This window comes from Bos grunniens, chromosome 3, assembly GCF_055505025.1.
Source record: "Bos grunniens cultivar Pamir isolate PY7600 chromosome 3, Bosgru_T2T1.0, whole genome shotgun sequence".
In the NCBI taxonomy this organism is placed as follows: Eukaryota; Metazoa; Chordata; class Mammalia; order Artiodactyla; family Bovidae; genus Bos; species Bos grunniens.
In genome coordinates this window covers 46,078,215-46,100,511 of record NC_141167.1, presented here as the reverse complement: position 1 = coordinate 46,100,511, position 22,297 = coordinate 46,078,215, and the positions used below count along the sequence as shown (strand labels likewise).

The window sequence follows — 22,297 nt, the reverse complement described above, 5'->3', positions numbered from 1 at the left end:
GTGGATGCTTAATTTGGTTTTAAACACATTATGTTTGGAGGTGTTTGTGGAACATATTTTAGCTATGTCCAGCCTGTAGTTGGCTAAACCAGTCCGAAGCTCAAGGGAGAGGTCAAAGTTTAATGTGAAGCAGTCATTATCCTATGAACAGGACTACCAAATATATTACTATATGGCAGTTTGGAGCTGATTTTAGGGTTTTCTCATCATTTATTGTCGGAGAAGGCAATGGCAACCTACTCCAGTACTCTTGCCTGGAAAATCCCATGCACGGAGGAGCCTGGTAGGCTGCAGTCCATGGGGTCGCTAGAGTTGGACACGACAGAGCGACTTCACTTACACTTTTCACTTTCATGCATTGGAGAAGGAAATGGCAACCCACTCCATTGTTCTTGCCTGGAGAATCCCAGGGACGGGGGAGCCTGGTGGGCTGCTGTCTATGGGGTCGCACAGAGTCGGACACGACTGAAGTGACTTAGCAGCAGCAGCAGCATTTATTGCAGTATCATTCCTATTTTTCAGCACTGAGTTGCAATATTTAACACATCCCAGTATAATAGGTGGGGATGCTATCCTTTGTAGGGTCCCTTATGTAATATAATATAAATACATGTTATGTATTTTGCAGAATGCTAAAGGATAAAGTTTATTCATCTCCCAAACATTTATGGAGCACCTGCCATTTATGGGTATTGGGTTAGTTATTCCAAATAGAGCAATGAACGAGATACTCCCTGATTTCAAGGGTTTTACAATCTAGTCAATACATAAGGATAAACAGAAATCAAATTACAAAGTGAGATATGTTCATAGCAAAAACACTTAAGATGTATAAACATATAACAGAGAAAGGAGCAATTAATTCTCTTCATCTACAGGATATCAGGAATGTTTCTCAGAATAAATGACATCAGAGATGCCTTTTTAAAGGTGAAAAGGACTCTGGTTGCTGGGGACAACAGTGAGAAGAAGGAATATTTTGGGGAGAGAAATAGTATCATTTCTTTTGTCACAGTAACCAGCCTGATGCACTTGAAAATGACAGTTTGGCATTACCTGGGAATGCAATGGAAGGGAGATGGGTTGGTTGGAGGTATGGTTAAAGAGGTAGTGATAGTTATTCACACAAAATTTCTAGATCCATTCCTCTGCACAACAGTTTGATTATCTAAAGGTTTTAATATAAAATAGTATTTTTAAATTGTGGAAAGAAAAACAGTGCATTTGGATAACAGGTGAAAGAATTAGACCCAAAAAGTAAAAATTGGAGTCCCAGGGACAACCAAGATCAGATTTCACCTCCATCTCCAAGTGAATTAATTTCCTCATAAGGGGTCACTCATCAAATTCCAACACAATTAAGACAAATATTTATCAAGATTGACTAGCACTTGAATGAGTCCTTTGCTCAAAATAAACATTCATTTTCAGTCCCTCAATACCAATACTGATTATATTCTCTCATATCTTGACTCTTTTCCACCAGGACAATTCCAACCTTGTCAAACTGTGATGCTGACACTGCACTTATTTTCTTCTATCTGCTCTTTTTTCACTTGAGAGATTCCCAAAGGATACATTATGCTCCTTAAGTAACTGTCTAGGTCTCTGCCATGAAATTCAATGACAGCTTCTTAGGTATAATTTTGTGAAAGGATTAATGTGTTGAAATCTTTTACCATTTGTGTCATTTCTAGCAATGGCTGGTATATCATCATGCTCATCAAAACTTTTGTATGGTACTAACCTTGCAGGATGATTTGCCACGCTTTGCTTGTTTTTTTGCATAAATATTTCCACAATATAACCATCATAAGCATAGCTAAAAGTTCCTAAATTCTACTTACTAGGACTTCTAATTATGTTCACAGACTTATTTCTGAGCAGAACTATAACTTGCAGTTTACATCCTGGCAACAAAAATTTTGTGACGCAAGAAAACTGCTAGGAGATGACTACAGTGCTCATAAAAATGTCGTATTTCTTAGAAGTTTCATGTCTGTATTTGGTGATGAATTTTCTTCTGATTCTCTTTAAGAATAAGATAGATTTTTATTTATTCGAACTATCTAGTCAAACCTGACCTGCCTGAAGACCAAGGGACTGTTACATTTGGTTATAAAATATATCCCAGAAATTGTAATTTGAAAACAGAATTTCCTGTGTGAATGTATATAAACATATAAATAGTATTGTTAGTAAAGAAATATCAATCCATAAAAATATGTGGGCTCTAAGTCTATTTTTAAAAGAATGAAGGTAGACCTCACATCATCTTTCAATTGGCCTAAATCTAATTGCTGTTCACTAAGTTGGCAAATGATCCTTTTAGGACGGTCTTCCTGAAACCCCTCTAAGTGGTAAGTCAAGTTGGTATAGAAATATGTGTGTCCATTTGTACTCCATTGTTTCCTTCAAATGAAATGCTCTCCTTTATTCATATGTTACTGTGCTTCAAGGAATTCCTCAAGCTATATTCTTTATCTTATATAGATAAATCTATATATAGATTATTCTTTATCTTACCCTAATCATAAATCAGTCTCCATTAATCTTACTCTCTAAGAATTTACAATTGTAATTTGTGCCATATAGTTAGGGCTTCCCGGGTGGACTTCAGCAGTAAAGAATCTTCCTGCAGTGCAGGAGAGGTGGACTGGATTTCTGGGTTGGGAAGATACCCGGAGGTATGGACACCCACTCCAGTATTTTTGCCTGGAGAATCCCAAGGATAGAGGAGTTTGGCGAAGCTATAGTCCATAGGGTCGCAAAGAGCTGTACGTAACTGAAGCGACTTCACCTCAGTCATGTCTAATTCTTTGTGATCCTATGGACTGTACCAGGCTCCTCTGTTCCTGGGATTCTCCAAGTAAGAATACTGGAGTGGGTTACCATGCACTCTTCCAGGGGATCTTTCCCACCCAAGTTTCGAACCCATGTCTCTTTTGTCACCTAATTGGCAGGCAAGTTCTTTATCACTAGTTCCTTACCTCTAGTGCCATGTGGGAAACCTGGAGCTCACACACACATGCCATATAATTAATCACTTCATTATATTGGTCTCCTCAAAAAATTGGTTCAGATTTTTCCATAGTATCTTACAGAAAAACCCAAACAAAATTTGGCCAACCCAATGTAATGCTTTACAATATTCCTTGATTATTTTTATGTTAGTCTTCTCTGCCCAGTGAGAATGTAAACTTTTCTATGACTCTCATAGTCTTGAAGACTGTTAGTTACTTAAACTGGTATATTTCAACAAGTGTTCCATGTCCAGAAGGACCATTCATTTATGAATTCATCAAATAAATTGTACTGAACTCCTATAATGTGCCATGCATTGTTTTATCCAGTAGAGATGTATCAGTGACCAAAACAATGATAAAAAGTTAGAACATCACTGAACTTTTTAGTTAGGGGAATCTAAAAAATATATAGGGCTTCCCTGGTAGCTCAACTGCTAAAGAATCCACCTGCAATGCAGGAGACCCTGGTTCAATTCCTTGGTCGGGAAGATATGCTAGAGAAGGGATAGGCTACCCACTCCAGTATTCTTGGGCTTCCCTGTGGCTCAGACAGTAAAGAATCCACCTGCCATGGGGGAAAACTGGGTTCAAACCCTGGCTTTGGAAGATCCTATGGAGGAGGGCATGGCAACCAACCCACTCCAGTATTCTTGCTTGGAAAATCCCCATGGACAAAGGAGCATAGCAGGCTATAGTCCATGGGGTGGCAAAGAATCAGACACAACTGAGTGACTAAGGACAGCACAGATAATAATACATAAACAAGTTAAAATACACTATGTTGGTTACTCATAAAGACTATTAAGAAAATCAAATCAAGAAGGACATTGGGATAACACCAGTTATTCTGAAGTGCACAATACTGTAATTTAACCTATGGGCACGATGTAGGATGGTGAATCTCTAGAAGTTATTCACCCAGTACAAATGAAACTTTATACCCACTGAATAACAACTATTATCTGTCATGGCTGGATTTAGTTATTATTTCTTAGGGTAACTTTATCTAACTACACAGACTGGATTATGTCCTACTAATATGCATGTCCTTCACTTTCAATGTATCTTTAACTCAATTTTTACTTAATCACCGATAATTATTTCAGTTCAGTTCAGTTTAGTTGCTCAGTCGTGTCTGACTCTTTGCGACCCCATGGACTGCAGCACACCAGGTCTCCGTGTCCATCACCAACTCCTGGAGTTTACTCAAACTCATGCCCATTGAGTCAGTGATGCCATCCAATCATCTCATCCTCTGTTATCCTCTTCTCCTATTGCCTTCAATCTTTCCCAGCATCAGGGTATTTTCCAATGAGTCAGCTCTTCGCATCAGGTGGCCAAAGTATTGGAGTTTCAGCTTCAGCATCGGTCCTTTCAATGAATATTCAGGACTGACTTCCTTTAGGATGGACTGGTTGGATCTGCTTGCAGTCCAAGGGACTCTCAAGAGTCTTCTCCAACAACACATTTCAAATGCATCAATTTTTCGGCACTCAGCTTTCTTTATAGTTCAACTCTCACATCCATACATGATTACTGGAAAAACCATAACTTTGACTAAATGGACCTTTGTTGGCAAAGTAATGTCTCTGCTTTTTCATATGTTGTCTAGGTTGGTCATAACTATTCTTCCAAGGAGCAAGTGTCTTTTAATTTCATGGCTGCAGTCACCATCTGCAGTGATTTTGGAGCCCCCCAAAAATAAAATCTGCCACTGTTTCCATTGTTTCACCATCTATTTGCCATGAAGTGATGGGACCAGATGCCATGATCTTTTCCAAATGTTGAGTTTTAAGCCAGCTTTTTCACTTCATCTTTCACTTTCATCAAGAGGCTCTTTAGTCCTTTGCTTTCTGCCATAAGAGCAGTGTCATCCGCATATCTGAGGTTATTGATATTTCTCCAAGCAATCTTGATTCCAGCTTGTGCTTCATCCACACCAGCATTTCTCATGATGTACTCTGCCTGTAAGTTAAATAAGCAGGGTAAAACAATATACAGCCTTAACATACTCTTTCCCTATTTGGAACAGTCTACTGTTCCATGTCCAGTTCTAATTGTTGCTTCCTGACCTGCATACAGACTTCTCAGGAGGCAGGTCAGCTGGTCTGGTATTCCCATCTCTTTCAGAATTTTCCACAGTTTGTAGTGATTCACACAGTCAAAGGCATTGGCATAGTCAATAAAGCAGAAGAAGGTGTTTTTCTGGAACTCCCTTGCTTTTTCTATGATACAATGGATGTTGGCAATTTGATCTCTGGTTCCTCTGCCTTTTCTAAATCCAACTTGAACATCTGCAAGTTCACAGTTCACACAATATTGAAGCCTGGCTTGGAGAATTTTGAGTAATACTTTACTAGCGTGTGAGATGAGTGCAACTGTGCAGTAGTTTGAGCATTCTGTGGCATTTCCTTTCTTTGGGATTGGAATGAAAATTGCACTTTTCCAGTCCTGTGGTCATAGCTGAGTTTTCCAAATTTGCTGGCATATTGAGTGCAGCACTTTCACAGCATCATCTTTTAGAATTTGAAATAGCTCAACTGGAATTCCATCACCTCCACTAGCTTTGTTCGTCATGATGCTTCCTAAGGCCCACTTGACCTCGTATTCCAGGATATCTGGCTCTAGGTTGGTTATCACACCACTGTGGTTATCTGGATCATGAAGATCTTTTTTTGTACAGTTCTTCTGTGTATTCTTGCCACCTCTTCTTAATACCTTCTGCATCTGTTAGGTCCATACCATTTCTGAACTTTATTGTGCCCATCTTTGCATGAAATATTCCCTTGGCATCTCTAATTTTCTTGAAGAGATCTCTAGTCTTTCCCATTCTATTGTTTTCCTCTATTTCTTTGCATTCATCACTGAGGAAGGCTTTCTTATTGCTCCTTGCTATTCTTTAGAACTCTGCTTAAATGGGTATATCTTTCCTTTTAACTATTTATTTAATGTCAAATGCACGTTCTAGAATGTAAGTTTCATGAAGGCAAGGATCTGCTTTGTTCATGTCTATTTCTTTGGCCCCAATAATAATGCCTTAACTTAACAAAGCAATACATACATACACACATAAAGTTTAACCAACTAGCTTAATGACAGAGGAGTCCTGCTTTATATCCTCATAATGCCTAGACATAACCTTTTTTGACTGATCCTTGCTTTATTCTAATAAAATGGAGGGCCATGTTCATTTGGAAGAAAATGAGGATTTAATGAACATATGAGAACACAGGAGACTCCCAAAAACATTAAGAAAAAAACATCATTAACACGAATATCAACCAAATCACCAGATATAATGTTTGGCCAAAGTTATAACAAATACTACTGAGTGCTTATTATTCACCAGGTATTGCTCTAAATATCCGAGATACATCGGTGACTAAAACAGAGTAATATCCCTCCTGTCACATATGTAGTTTATATTTTGGGGCAAGAGAGGGGAGACAAAACCATAAAAAATAAGTAAATTATATGTATTGAGAAGATGGTCACTGCTACGGGAGAAAAAGGAGCAGAGACAGGGAGATTAGATGTTCTCTAAGGCCCGAGTGCCAAAAAGGGTGAATGGGTAGGCCTTATTGAGCGGGTGGCTCAGACGGTAAAGCGTCTGTCTACAATGTGGGAGACCCACATTCGATCCCTGGGTTGGGAAGATCCCCTGGAGAAGGAAATGGCAATCCACTCTAGGACTATTGCCTGGAAAATCCCATGGACAGAGGAGCCTGGTAGGCTACAGCCCATGGGGTCGCAAAGAGTCGGACACGACTGAGCAACTTCACACCTCACTATTGAGCCGGTGATATCTGAAACATGTTGGAAAAACTTTTCCTCAAAGAATGAGGAAAATATACAATGTAACGTCACTAAAATAATCTCAGAGAGGTTAAATCACATATCTGAATGCAAGGGGAAATAAGGCCTGAGTGAGTCAAGGACATTAGTAAAAGGAGGGGAGAGAAGTTTTCTGTCTTCAGTTTTATAATTCAGGATTTAGTTTTTCAACAAACATTAAGTTAGAGTTGTAACATAAACAAGGAAAAGGTGTTATATCATTTTCTAAGAGAAAACATTTAAAGCAAATTTTCAGTTAAAAATTCAAGTTGGTGGATTCATTTTGATATTTGGCAAAAATAATACAATTATGTAAAGTTTAAAAATAAAATAAAATTTAAAAAAAGAAAAAAAAAGGAAAAAAAATTCAAGTTATTTATAGATGAACTGAAGATCTTACCATTTTTACTGATGTCGAGTTCTTTAAGGTTTACTAAACTAGCGATAGTGGTTGGCAGATTTGAAAGGTCATTGTCAGGAATACTTAGCTTTTTTAGAGCTTGACAGTTGAACAATTGCTGTGAAAAGAAAATAATAATTGATTAGATCTTAATTTGGTTAAATCCACTTATATATAAACTTAGAAGCAACATTCAATTCACCATCTTTACCAATGTGGTAATAAAAGGACCAGTACAAAAGTCTCACTTTCTTCCACACCCTTCCACAGAATAGTCTGGATTCTTTTCAGAATTTTTGCACATTCCATCCCCATATTAGTCCCTCCCTATTCTCTGCTACCCAGATTCGCCACTCAAAGTATTCAATATTTCTCCCTTCGGTTTAACATTAATGTTTAATTTGCCAGTGAACCAATCGATTTTTTTTTCTTTGAAATAATTTCTCAAGTAGCCACTTCCTTTTTATTCCCTCAGCTACCAGGATTACCTCAATTCTCTTTCACCACAACCACAAATTACTTTCATTTAATCATGTCAAACAGCTGTTTATCAGACATGCAAGAAATGCAATACAGTTGAATATATGCACTCACATTTCTTTTGTGTACCCCACACTGCTTCATAAATATCTAGCAAATGAAACATTTAATCTCTGATATTTAATGAAAAAAATGACCACTAGTAGTTGGTTCGTTTCTGCCACGAATCCAAAAGTACTAGATGGGGACGAGTCAAGTGGTAATGCAATGGTTCTCAAATGCCACATGGTTTTAATCACTGGTGGGTGGAGGTGCTTGTTAAAATGTGGCTCCTTGGGTTTTGCCCAAAGAAATACTGATATGATGGGTCTGGGATGAAGATAAAAATCATCATTTTTAATAAGTTAGTTCCAAGTTAGTCACCTGTTAGTTCTCAGGTTTCAAGTTAGTCACTCAGTCATGTCTGAATCTGCAACCCCATGGACCGTAACCTGCCAGGGATTTCCCATGAAAGAATACTGGAATGGGTAGCCAGTTGCTTCTTCAGGGGATCTTCCTTACCCAGGGACTTAACCTGAGTGTCCTGCATTACACATAGATTCTTTATCATATGAGCCACCAGGGAAACCCAAGAAATAATAGTGATCTGGTAATTTTTTATGTAGGTTTTTCCAGTATCTTGTTTCTGGAAATAATGCAGTTAGATTTTTTTTCGCTATGTCCATCTCACCTTGACTACTCAAGATTTGAACAGCTGGGACTGAAATTTCTTACTCATTTCTGAAAGAATTATCTTAATGAGATCTCTTCTGTTTAACATTTCTAATTCTGTTGTGCTGAATTTCCACAGATGAAGTCTCTGGTATCCATGCCTGTGCAATTGGCAAACAGTACATTTAACTATTGCTTGTTCTCACACATAATTCATAATTTATATAGTACATGGTTATTATTTCTTAACTCAGATTTTTTTTTACAAAATATATTGTGTTAGTTGTTATTTAGGATAAATATGTTTGTCATTTTTGGCTCCTTACAAAGCTCATTTGCAATATTTCATGTAGTGCTAGAATTTCAATATTCTCCATAGAAATATTGCTACTTACTTTTATAAAATCTAAAAAAGAGAACTTCAATGGACAGTTTCCACTAACTACTAATTTTCCCTTAATATATAGGGGAAAAAAAATGTCTACACTCATGGCCAAAGTTAACTTAATTTTTTTTCCAGGGTCTATCATTCTATTAAGACCATTGCACTACATGCAACGTGGTTAGTTATAGCTGCAGATATATATATATATATATATATATATATATATTTTAAATCAACCCTATTGATCTTGGTTGATACTGGTAAATTGTATTAGTTACTCCTTAGTATATTATAACCATTTTATGCAAAATTCAGATAAATTATTATCAAAACATTCTTTTTCTTTCAATCTGTAAATTCAAGTCTTATTTTCTCAACTAAATTCTCAGCTTATCTCAAGAATTAATAGAGGCTACATTCTTCTTCAATTTTAAATGAAGCCACATCAGGAAGAAAAGGTTTGGGATTTCTGAACACACTAGTACATTAAGAGATCCAAGACAGTTATGGTACAGTGGTTAAGAGCATGGCATTGGAATCAGGCTGATGTGGATTCAATCCCCACTTATCTACTATCTGTATGATCTTGGGAAAGTTGCCTAACATCTCTGAACTCTATCAATTTCCTCATCTGTAAAATGGGGATAACATTACCTTACTTGAAAGATTGTTGAGAGAATTAAATGAGTTACTTTGTGTGTGCATGCGTGGTAAGTCACTTCAGTCATGCCCAACTCTTTGTGACCCTTTGGACCGTAGCATGCCAGGCTCTTCTGTCTATGGGATTCTCCAGGCAAAAATACTGGAGTTGGTTGCAATGCCCTCCTCCAGGTGATCTTCCTTATCCAGGGATCAAATGTGCATCTCTTGTGTCTCCTGCATTGGCAGGCAGGTTCTTTACCTCTAATGCCTGTCGTCAATTTTAAGTCTTGCACTTTTTCACGTATTAACATCTTTGATATTTGGGATTCATCTCCCAATCTAGATTGTTTTATTTTTAAAGCAGTGTTTTTTCCCTTCATGGTACTATAATAATGGTAATGCTGTATCTTATAATCAATAACCTTGGATTTGATAAAATGAATTACTTGTAAAAATGTAAAACTACATTTGGCACATAGTAAGAGCTTGATAACTGTTAGTCTTTACTAATATTTACATGTTAATACAGAAATATATATATATTTGCATAATAATCTATTCCTTACTTTTCTAGATGATGAGGTCTCTGAAGGCAGGAGTCACATCTGATTCATCTTGGTGTCAATTTATTTCACCTTTGTATATAACAAAGTGACTGACATAGTGCCCTACACATACTGTATGTTGAATAAATATATTTGAAAGTATACTTAGGCAAGTAAAGTGAAAATGAGGAAAGCACTAAATTCTAGTTTAAGTGGTACTTCACTGGTTTGGAAGTTTCAGATAGACAAACAATCTCAATGGAGTCTAAATTTAATAAACAAAGCAGTGAACTCTTGAATATGAGTCATGATGTCTATAAGTTGGCAAAGAAATGAAGGCATCTTAAAGATTCTTTAAATATTCAAACTTTGAATGAAAATGAGGTAAGGAATTATCATAAATTCTTCAATATAGTATAAAACAGCAATTATAATTAATAGTTAATTAAAGTAAAACTCTTAATGATTATGGTTATTCTGCCTTTAATTTACTAATGATACTTCCCATTTAAAAAAAATTGTTTTGAGTCTTAAAATATTTGAGTACTAAAGTGTTCTTTTTCTTGGACTAAAGGAAGCAATTTAACTCTGACAGAAACTGATTTGAGAAGACTATGCAATTTAAATTACTGACTCCAAACAGGAATTGTTAGGTGTTTGTAAGGGAGCTGATACAAAAGAGAAAGGCCTAACTGTTGAAAATAAAACATATTTGGGACCAAAAATGCACATTCTAAAAAGTGTTATTCATTAATTTATGGAAAACCATTCATTGATATCTGCCACAAAACTGAACAATATGCTAAGTGCAAGGGACATAAAATGAATAAGACACAGCAATTGAGCTCAGTAGATCAGCTTACAGTGTAATATTCAGATATGAAATACAATGTGAAAAGACTATGCTAAGGTAAATATCAGATGTAATGAGAACACACTTGTAGAAGTCTGCTCAAATTTACATTGATGATGGTGATGAGGTTGACTCATTAAAGTATATCTGGAAGAGGTAATTAAAAAATATGTATCACCTAAGAGCCAGCACAAGATAACCAGATAAAGGCAAAAGAGGGATAATGTGTTTGTAGTATCTGTGTGGATCACAATAAACTGTGGGAAATTCTGAAAAAGATGGGAATACCAGACCACCTGATCTGCCTCTTGAGAAATTTGTATGCAGGTGAGGAAACAACAGTTAGAACTGGACATGGAACAACAGACTGGTTCCAAATAGGAAAAGGAGTACATCAAGGCTGTATATCATCACCCTGCTTATTTAACTTCTATGCAGAGTACATCATGAGAAACGCAGGACTGGAAGAAACACAAGCTGGAATCAAGATTGCCGGGAGAAATATCAATAACCTCAGATATGCAGATGACACCACCCTTATGGCAGAAAGTGAAGAGGAACTCAAAAGCCTCTTGATGAAAGTGAAAGAGGAGAGTGAAAAAGTTGGCTTAAAGCTCAACATCCAGAAAACGAAGATCATGGCATCCGGTCCCATCACTTCATGGGAAATAGATGGGGAAACAGTGAAAACAGTGTCAGACTTTACTTTTTTGGGCTCCAAAATCACTGCAGATGGTGACTGCAGCCATGAAATTAAAAGACGCTTACTCCTTGGAAGGAAAGTTATGACCAACCTAGATAGCACATTGAAAAGCAGAGACATTACTTTGCCAACAAAGGCCCGTCTAGTCAAGGCTATGATTTTTCCTGTGGTCATGTATGGATGTGAGAGTTGGACTGTGAAGAAGGCTGAGTGCCGAAGAATTAATGCTTTTGAACTGTGGTGTTGGAGAAGACTCTTGAGAGTCCCTTGGACTGCAAGGAGATCCAACCAGTCCATTCTGAAGGATATTAGCCCTGGGATTTCTTTAGAAGGAATGATGCTAAAGCTGAAACTCCAGTACTTTGGCCACCTCATACAACGAGTTGACTCATTGGAAAAGACTCTGATGCTGGGAGGGATTGGGGGCAGGAGGAGAAGGGGACGACAGAGGATGAGATGGCTGGATGTCATCACTGACTTGATGGACGTGAGTCTGGGTGAACTCCGGGAGTTGGTGATGGACAGGGAGGCCTGGCGTGCTGTGATTCATGGGGTCACAAAAAGTCGGACACGGCTGAGTGACTGAACTGAACTGAACTGTACCATTTCACACTAGTCAGAATGGCTGTGATCCAAAAGTCTACAAGCAATAAATGCTGGAGAGGGTGTGGAGAAAAGGGAACCCTCTTACACTGTTGGTGGGAATGCAAACTAGTACAGCCACTATGGAGAACAGTATGGAGATTCCTTAAAAAACTGGAAATAGAACTGCTTTATGACCCAGCAATCCCACTGCTGGGCATACACACTGAGGAAACCAGAATTGAAAGAGACACGTGTACCCCAATGTTCATCGCAGCACTGTTTATAATAGCCAGGACATGGAAGCAACCTAGATGTCCATCAGCAGATGAATGGATACATATGTGGTACATATACACAATGGAGTATTACTCAGCCATTAAAAAGAATACATTTGAATCAGTTCTAATGAGGTGGATGAAACTGGAGCCTATTATACAGAGTGAAGTAAGACAGAAAGAAAAACACCCTTGGCTCCAGCCCCGTGATGGTTATCTGTGACAGGCGGGCTGGCTGGAGCGGGCTGCTTCAGTCCTCTTGAACCATCGGGAGGGTAGGCTTGGTGCTTGACCTTGAGGCTCTTGGGGTCCCCAGGGCAGAGTGCCGCCCAATGTCCCAGTTGATGGCATTGTGGCAAGCCATTCTAGGAGACTTGTCACGGTTTGGACACTCTTTGGCCCAATGCCCCACCTGTCTACAGATCAGGCATCTGTCTCGTGCCTTGTCCTTCAAGGACTCGGGGTTTGCCATAGGGCTTCTCTGGAGGCGGCCAGCATCTGGGCATGCCTTGTCTCTTTCTTTCTCTCCTTCTCCTGGGCCTTGGCCTCCTTCTCCTTGGCCTCCTTCTCCTCTTCAGACCTATTCAGAACTACCAATGAGTGTCATTCTAATGAACACCCCCAAAATCTGGTTTCTGGGGATAAAATTTCTCAGGATAACTCTAAGGAGCCAGCACAGCTTGACAGAGACTGTACTCCAAAACAGACAGGAGATAGATCTTCTGATCCTTGAACAAAGAGGGACTTGAGCTATCCTGGCAATGTGAATTTAAAATTGACCAATGCCCCTACTAGTCCTTGTTATGCTATATTGATGATGCTTATGATTATTCCATGTACTATCAATTGTCTAACCTGTTTTGTCTCTGCCCAGGTCAACCAGCTACAACATGCAGTGCCAGTTCAACAAAGATATAAAACTACAGCTGACCATGGAAAATATCACACACCCTTGGACACCGCTATAAGGACTCTGAGGCTTGAGACTAGCAAGTGGGGGAGGCCCAATACCCCTCGCTGCCCCAGTTCAGCAGGAAGTAGCCAGAAAGACCTCAACGCCCCTATTCCCAAGGAATTGGGCCTCCCATCTCTTGAGGGGGGAATGTTAGGTAGGTAGAATAGGGAAAAGGAGTCCAAAATGGCGGCGGCTAAAAGACAAGGAAGGTCCAAGGACCAGAGTGAAGACTTCAGGCAGAACAAACAGAACAAACAGCACTCCTGGCTAAGCCCAATTTGCATAGGGCAGGCCCAGGTGGAGGAAAAAAACATATAAAAGGAGGAGCCAAAGCGCTTTCTCTCAGACTCTCTCTCCCGCGTGCGTGTGCTCTTTTTTTTCTCTCTCTCTCTCCTGCTATCTTCTAAATAAAATAGAGCTGTAACACTGAAAAAAAAAAAAAAAAGAAAAACACCAATACAGTATACTAATGCATATATATGGAAATTAGAAAATGGTAACAATAACCCTGTATATGAGACAGCAAAAGAGACACTGATGTATAGATCAGTCTTATGGACTCTGTGGGAGAGGGAGAGGGTGGGATGATTTGGGAGAATGGCATTGAAATATGTATAATATCATAAATGAAACGAGTCGCCAGTCCAGGTTCGATGCACGATACTGGATGCTTGGGGCTGGTGCACTGGGACAACCCAGAGGGATGGTATGGGGAGGGAGGAGGCAGGAGGGTTTCAGGATGGGGAACACATGTATACCTGTGGCAGATTCATTTTGATATATGGCAAAACCAATACAATATTGTAAAGTTAAATAAAATAAAATAAAAAAAAAAACGAAAGAAAAAAATAAAAATAAATAGCACACAGGAAACAAACAAACAAACAAAGACTGTGTAACTCAAACTAGTTTCAAATATATACTTGACAGCATGGAGATATTAGGATTGTGGAGGGAATTCTCTATGTCTACAACATCCATATGCATTTAAAATATGTTTATTGAACACCTAGTATATGATATGGTCTATTTCAACACTGAGCATAAGGACATGAGATTCCCATCAATTCCTATTTCAGCATGGTAGACTAAATATTCAAAGGAAAATTTTTTAGTACAATAAGTTACACACACACACACACACACACACACACACACACATTCCTTTAATGCATAGCTGAGCCCTGGCTGAAATACTGGAATCTCTCAAATTCCAGAATAACAAGAAAATGTTACTACACAGAGTTGAGTGGGTCTGTATTTAGCTTCTGCTCTGGTGGTATCTGCTGGTCTCTGGTGGATGAAGACTAAGGGTTGTTTTGTTGTTGTTGTTGTTTCTGCCAGTGGAAGATAGAAGACTGCTTGGGGTCTCAACAGAGGTTGGAGACTGGCTAAGAGACCACTCTATACACAGTTGGATTCTCCTATGGGTGATACTTCAGTAAGGGAAAGAAAAACTCTGGGTTCTGCAAAAAGAGTCAGTGGTGAATATATAACTTTCTCAGTCTTGAGTGAGGTGAGAAGGGAGGAAGGGAGAAGGGAGGAAAGGAAAGAGGGAGGGAAGGAAGGTTGGCAAGAAGGGAAAAGAGAGAGGGAGAAAGGGAGGAGGGAAGAAGAGTATGAATAAAAAAGATGGGGAGAAAAAGAATAAAACAAAAACAAAATGTCTACTTGTGGGATTAAAACATCAATGTAGGTCAAAATAGAAAAAAGTATGATAATGGCATAAAAATAGGTATGTAGATGAGTGGAATAGAACTGAGAGCTCAGAAATGAACCCACTCATGTATGGTCAATTAATATTTGACAAGGGAGCCAAAAAGATGCAATGTGGAAAGGATAGGCTCTTCATTAAATGGTGTTGGGAAAAATGGATAACTGCAAGTGGAAGAATGAAATTGTACTCCTATCTTATGCCAATCACAGAAATAACTCAAAATGAATTACTGCCTTAAATATAAGACCTGAAACTGTAGAATTTCTAGAAGAAAAGATAGGGGGAATGCTCCTTGACATTGGTATTGGCAAAGATTTTTTGTATATGACACCAAAAGCACAGGCAACAGAAGCAAAAATAAACAAGTAGGACTACATGAAACCAAAAAGTTTGTGCAGAGCAAAAGAAGTGACCAGCAGAAATAAAACATACAGAATGGGAGAAAATACCTGCAAACCTTTATCTGAAAAGGGGTTAATATCCAAAATATACATGAAACTCATACAACTCAATACTAAAATATCTAATTAAAAAATTGGCAAAATATTTGAATATACACTTTTCCAAAGAAAACATACAGATGGCCAACAGGTACATGAAAAGAAGCTTGTCATTACCGGTCATCAGGGAAATGCAAATCAAAACCACAATCAGATAAGGACTCACACTTGTTATTAAAAAGACAAGACACAACAAGTGATAACAAAGAAGCAGAGAAAAGGGAAACGGTGTACTTTGTTGGTGGGAATGTAAATTGGCAGAGTCATCATGAAAACCAGCATGGAGGAGCCTCAATATATTAAAAACAGAACTACCATATGATATAGTAAAACCATTTCTGGGTATATATACAAAGGAAATAAAAACGCTATCTTGAAGATGTGTTTGTACCCCCATGTTCCTTGTAGACAAGGCATAGAAAAACCTGTGTTATAAGCAGATAAATGGATAAAGATATGAGATCTATACACACACACACATATACAATATGTGCTACAGAATGCATGATTGGTTGAAGCCTCACATATAGAACCATGGATCTGGAGAACCAACTATGGAACTTGACATCCACAGATTTTGGTATCTGTGGCAAGTCTGAAACCAATCCCACATAGATACCAAGGGAGGACAATATACAGATTTACAACTGTGTGGGGGTCTGTGCCCATAATCCCTATGTTGTTCAAGAGTCAACTGTATACACAATTGAATATTATTCATCCATAAAAAAGATAAAGTCCCATCTTTTGTGACAAAAATGGATGGAACTTGAAGGCATTATGCAAAGTGAAATAAGTCAGGCAGAGAAAAATAAATATTTTCTGTATGATTTCACTTGTATGTGGGATCTTAAAAAGTTGAACTCATAGTAATAAAACAATGGTGGGAGAAATGGGAAGATGTTGTTTAATGGGTGCAAACGCTATTTTGGATGAAAATGAAAGAGTTAAATAAGCATGCAGCTTAAAAAGACAGAAAAATATCAACAGAAGGTAGTACCAGTATCAGTTCAGTCACTCAGTCATGTCCAACTCAGTAGGAACAATAAAGAAACAAGTCCCTCACAACCCACAGTGGTCTATGAAGCAGGAAACAAGCCCAGACTGGGAGCTCCTTAAACAGAGGAACCACATCATTTCCAGGTCATTGCATGTATCTTATAATGGTCTTTATCTTTTTAATTTTTTAATGTGAAATCTATATACACAGGAATGTATATAATACATATTTTTTAAATTATGATGATAAAACAAAGAGCCATATTCCTCAAACCAGTTTAAGAAAGCTACTTTATTCTCCTCCAAACCATGTCCCTTGTCATCTACCTGATCCACCAAAAGTAACCAATTTCTCATTCTCTCTCCTTTTACCACAGGTCTAGTAATCCTAAACATAGATACTGTTAAGATTTGTCTGTTAATCTTTATACTAGTTATCCTAAACTTATATACTGCTGAGATTTGTCTGTTAATTGTTATGTAAATGAAATAATGGGGGTATACTTTCTTCTGCAGCTTGATCTTTTCATTCAATACTGTGTTTTAACATTATTCCATGTTAATGTATATAATCCACTCATTCATCTTTACTACTTTATGCTTCATATAACACAATCTTCTCATATATTCTACTGTTCACAGACTTTTGAGTTATTTCCAATTTTTTGAACAACGTTGCTAAGTGTGTATATATACCTCCTAGTGCACATATACAAATGTTTCTCTGAGGTGGGTAAGCATACATTCACATTTACTAATAATAGAATTTTATTTTTGCAATGTGACTGTAACAATTCAAAGTCCTATTAACATGGATAAGAATTCTCATTTCCTCACATTATTTCCAAAATTTGACATTTTCAGACTATTTTTTCCTATATGTGGTATGTAAAATGGTAATGCAGTTTATCTATTACTAAAAAAACTGAACACTGTTTCATGTTTTATTCATTTAAAAGAGTTCATCATATATTCTGAATATGAATTTTTTGACAGTTCTCTCAAAATATGGCTCATTATTCCATTCTTTTTATGGTAGTTTTTGATAAAAAGACATTTACAATAGTCAAATTTATCTCTCAGTTTTAGTGTGTGCAGATGGTCTCCTATTTTTTCCCTCCTAAAAGTTTTAATGCTTTGATTTGACTCATTTGGGATTTATTTTTGAGAATGAAGTGAAGTAAGGATCCATTCTTTTCTCTTTATAGATGACCAGTTGTTCCATTTTAAAAATAGGGCATTATTTTTTCCACTGATTTGCAACACAAATTCTGTTGGATTTCCAACAGGGCTTCAGATTTTCTATCTGTAGTCCACTGGTCTATTTGTCTATCTCTCATTCTAGCTTGGTGATCGGAACTCTATGACTCTGACTTGTGTTTATGCTAGAGAAGAATGGGGAAGGGATAGAGGGAATTTCTAGAGAAGAAAGAAACAGTCCATCCAAGCTTTGAAAGAGATGAGGTTCTGTGAGCAGAAGGCAGGGTGGGGAAGTAGGGGTAGATTGGGAAGAGCAGGGCAGTTCAGGATGCTGTAATAGGAGGAAAGGCCCAGAGGTATGTTAGGAATGGCAAAAAATTAAAAGTGACTCTTTTCTAAACTTTGCTAGGCTTCCCTGTCCATCACAAACTCCCAGGGCTGTACTCTAATGTAAATTAAAAAATAAAAGCAAGAATACATTTGAATCAGTTCTAATGAGGTGGATGAAACTGGAGCCTATTATACAGAGTGAAGTAAGCCAGAAGGAAAAACACCAATACAGTATACTAACGCATATATATGGAATTTAGAAAGATGATAACAATAACCCTGTGTACGAGACAGCAAAAGTGACGCTGATGTATGGAACAGTCTTATGGACTCTGTGGGAGAGGGAGAGGGTGGGAAGATTTGGGAGAATGGCATTGAAACATGTAAAATATCATGTATGAAACGAGATGCCAGTCCAGGTTCAATGCACGATACTGGATGCTTGGGGCTAGTGCACTGGGATGACCCAGAGGGATGGTATGGGGAGGGAGGAGTGAGGAGGGTTCAGGATGGGGAGCACATGTATACCTGTGATGGATTCATTTTGATGTTTGGCAGAACTAATACAATTGTGTGGAGTTTGAAAATAAAATAAAATTAAAAAAAAAAAAAAAAAGCAGTCAGGGCTTTATCCCAAAGAAGTTGTTCAGATGGTGATTTTTAATCATTTTTGAGTCAACCTTACTGACACTCTCTCTAGAAACACACACACACATCCACACAAACATACACATTTGCAGCCAATTTCAAGAAGCCTGCAAATCACTGGAAGCCCACGCATGGCTTTATGGACCAGGTTAAGGACCTCTGTGATAGGTCATGCCGTGCTACTTCTAAAAAAGCAAATGTGAGCAAGTCCATCTCTTGCCTGTACTGTATTCAGCGGCTCTCTCCTCTCTTTGGGACAGTCCAAGTTTCTCAATACAGCTTTCAATGCCCTTTACTTCTCTAGAGCCTCATCTTCTCATTCTACTGTCTCTTGTTTCTTTCTCATACCTTCCCTCCCGCCATCCTATGGGACCACATCTTCAGCTACACTGAGCAGCGTCAGATTCTGTATCCACCTGCTCTCCTTTACTTTTGTAAATGCCAGGTCTCCAGCTGATGCTTTCTTCCACCCCACCCTCCCCCACCTCCCCTCAACCCTCTTCTTCAAGCTCAGGCCCTCTCACCTTTCTGGTTACAGCTTAAGACTGGTTTACATGCTCTATTTGTGGATACTTTCACAACATTCTGTATTAATCTCTACTGAAGCCTGGATGCCCCTGTTTTGGGATTACTAGACCATAAGCTTCTTTGGTTTCTGCAGCATCTGCAGTGTATAATGCAATGCCTGACACATGGGATTTTCTCAGTAAACAGTTGATCTTTCATGAAAATTCTGAGGCAGGGGGTGGGTGGCAAATAATAAGATAGTGCCATTTCTTGAGTGCTTATTATACAGGTGCAAGGCGCTAATCTAGATTTTAAAGTATATGAATCTCCTTCTTGCAACAACGTTGCGAGGAAGGTGTTATTATCCCTGCTTTGTAGATGAGAAAATTTAGGAGGTTAACTTTTACAGGGTCATATATATAGAAAGTGCCAGAACCAGCATTCAAATTCAGTTTCGTCTGGCACAAAGCTATTTCTACTGCAGCATATTGTTCCCTCTGTACCATCAGATCTATGCAAGGGAAAGACAATAGTGATAACTGACAGCTGGTGGCTGTCTGGGAGGGAAAGTGAATGAAAGAGGGGGAATCTCCAGCCCATCATAATGATCCTACAGGGGTTACGGAAGAAAACTTGGATTCAGTGACTATCTTTTAACAGCAAGGACCTGAATTTGAGTAAATCTGAGTACATGTTATAGTGCTTTGTGAACCCTGAACTGCTACATAAATGCAACACACTATAATTTGGATTAACATTTTATTATCACCTTTATGCTCAGGCTTGGAAAACTAAGGACATAGTGATGACATCATGAATATGAATGGTTAGATCTCAAAATGTAATTCCTTAGAAAGAATAAGGTGTTCTATTTTTTCCTACTACAGATGTTAAAAGTCTGAGTTGCCTGTGAATTGTGAAAAGATAAACCCTTTTCCTGACAAATTTGATGTAAGGTCATTGTTGCACAACGAGAGTATTATTAATGCCCTATGTTGGCACAAGTGGATTCCATCAGGGAAAAGAGGTGATTGCCTAATGAGCTGGTGTTACTGAATGGCTGGTTTCTTAGAAGTTCTTGCTTTGAATCCCCTTGAAAGTGTTCAGGCTGCAGCATTTCCAAACTCATTTGGAGTTTGGAAATGAAAGCTGGTTCAAATAAATAATTATTTTGTGCATATTACAATAAAATGCTTTTTAAATTAGTTTAATAGGTATTAATAATTATTTTAGTTATAAAAAAGCCAATTCAAAAATAACAGAATAAAAGTAATTCTAATGTAGGCACTTGGTGAAATTGTAGGCTTCCAATTATGACATTCATTCACTTCTTTCTTTACTTTCTCCCTCCCTCCTCTTTCCTTCCTTCCCTCTCTCCTTCCTTTTTATCCTTCCCATTTCCCTTCCTTCCAGACTGCTTATATTCAATGAGCATCTCTTGAACATCTGTGTGTGTGTATGTGTGTGTGTTAAGTCACTCAGCCGTGTCCAACTCTTTGCTACCCCATGAACTATAGCTCTCCAGGCTCCTCTGTCCATGGAATTCTCTGGGAAAGAATACTGGAGTGGGTAGCCATGCCCTCCTCCAGGGGATCTTCCTGACCCAGCGATAAAACCCTGATCTGTATTCAGTCAGATATTTTACCATCTGCACCACCAGGGAAGCCCTCTTGAACATCAACTCAGTGACAAACACAATGTCAGAACCCAAAGAGGAATAACAAAGTATCCCTTTCCTCAAGTATACAGTCAACTGTGTGTGTGAAAGTCGCTCAGTCATGTCTGACTCTTTGCAACCCCCTTGACTGTAGCCCACCAGGATCCTCTGTCCATGGGATTCTCCAGGTAAAATATTGGAGTGGGTAGCCATTCCCTTCTCCAGAGGATCTTCCTGACCCAGGGATCGAAATGGGTCTCTGCCTTGTGGGCAAATTCTTAACTATCTGAGCCACCAGGGAAGCCCATACAGTCAACTAGCGGTTATAAATACACAAAATAAAACACAATGTAGTAAAAATAGATGGGGTTTCTCTGGTGGCTCAGTCAGTAAACAACCTGCCTGACAATGCAGGAACACAATAGATGCTGGTTCCATCACTGGGTCAGGAAGATTCCCTGGAGAAGGAAATGGCAATCCGCTCCAGTATCCTTGCCTGGGAAATACCATGGACAGAGGAGCCTGGTGGGCTTCAGTTCAAAGGGTTGCAAAGAGTCAGACACGGCTGAGAGACTAAACCACCCCAAAACAGATAAATACTACAACAGAACAAGGGCCTTGCAAAGCACATTTTATTCCAAGAAAAACATTCCTGGACTTTGCCTTTGTCCTAGAAAATATGGGATGCTTGGATTTGTGTGCTTTTTTAAATGATTCTACACTAATCCCTCACATTATAATCCACGCCTTAAATGTTCGTAAGCAGGGAGGGACTAACTCAGATTTTTGTTTTTGAGAAACTGGCACCTCTGACCAGAGAAGCAGGTAGAAGGACAATGAGAAAATATCTAGGTGAAAAATAATGAGAGTTTTAGTCAGGGTACTATCAGAAAGAGTTAGGAGGGAGACACACTGGGTAGAGGACTCATGAAGACTTGGTGCCAGTAACATGGGCAGTCAAAGAAGCGGGGATTTTATGATCCAACAACACTTTAAGGTCTCCAGCAGCAATGGAGCTGTGGGCTGGTGTGAGAGGTATGGAGATAGTAAATGCTGGTAGTATCAAATAAGACTGAGGCTGTAGGGGAGGAGAAAACTTATAATCCCTTCCAGTACATTTTAGCAATATTGCATATATTGTACAGAAGCTCTTTTCTTAGATGGCAACTACAATAAATACTCAGTCTTTTTATCCTCAGGTCAGTTCAGTCACTCAGTTGTGTCCAACTCTTTGTGACCTGATAGACTGCAGTATGCCAGGCTTCCCTGTCCATCACCAACTCCTGGCGCTTACTCAGACATGTTCATCGATTCGGTAACACCAACCAACTATCTCATCCTCTGT

The 22,297-nt window shown here is 38.6% G+C and overlaps 1 protein-coding gene across 1 annotated transcript in view; it reads right to left on the bottom strand.

Moving 5' to 3' along the window:
• Window positions 1-22,297, bottom strand: part of LRRC7 (leucine rich repeat containing 7) — a 602,937-nt gene that overhangs the window by 339,221 nt on the left and 241,419 nt on the right. Inside the window, exon 4 of the mRNA XM_086390542.1 lies at window positions 7,261-7,378. Coding sequence (XP_086246668.1) covers window positions 7,261-7,378 — 118 coding nt within the window. The remainder of the gene's footprint in view (window positions 1-7,260; window positions 7,379-22,297) is intronic.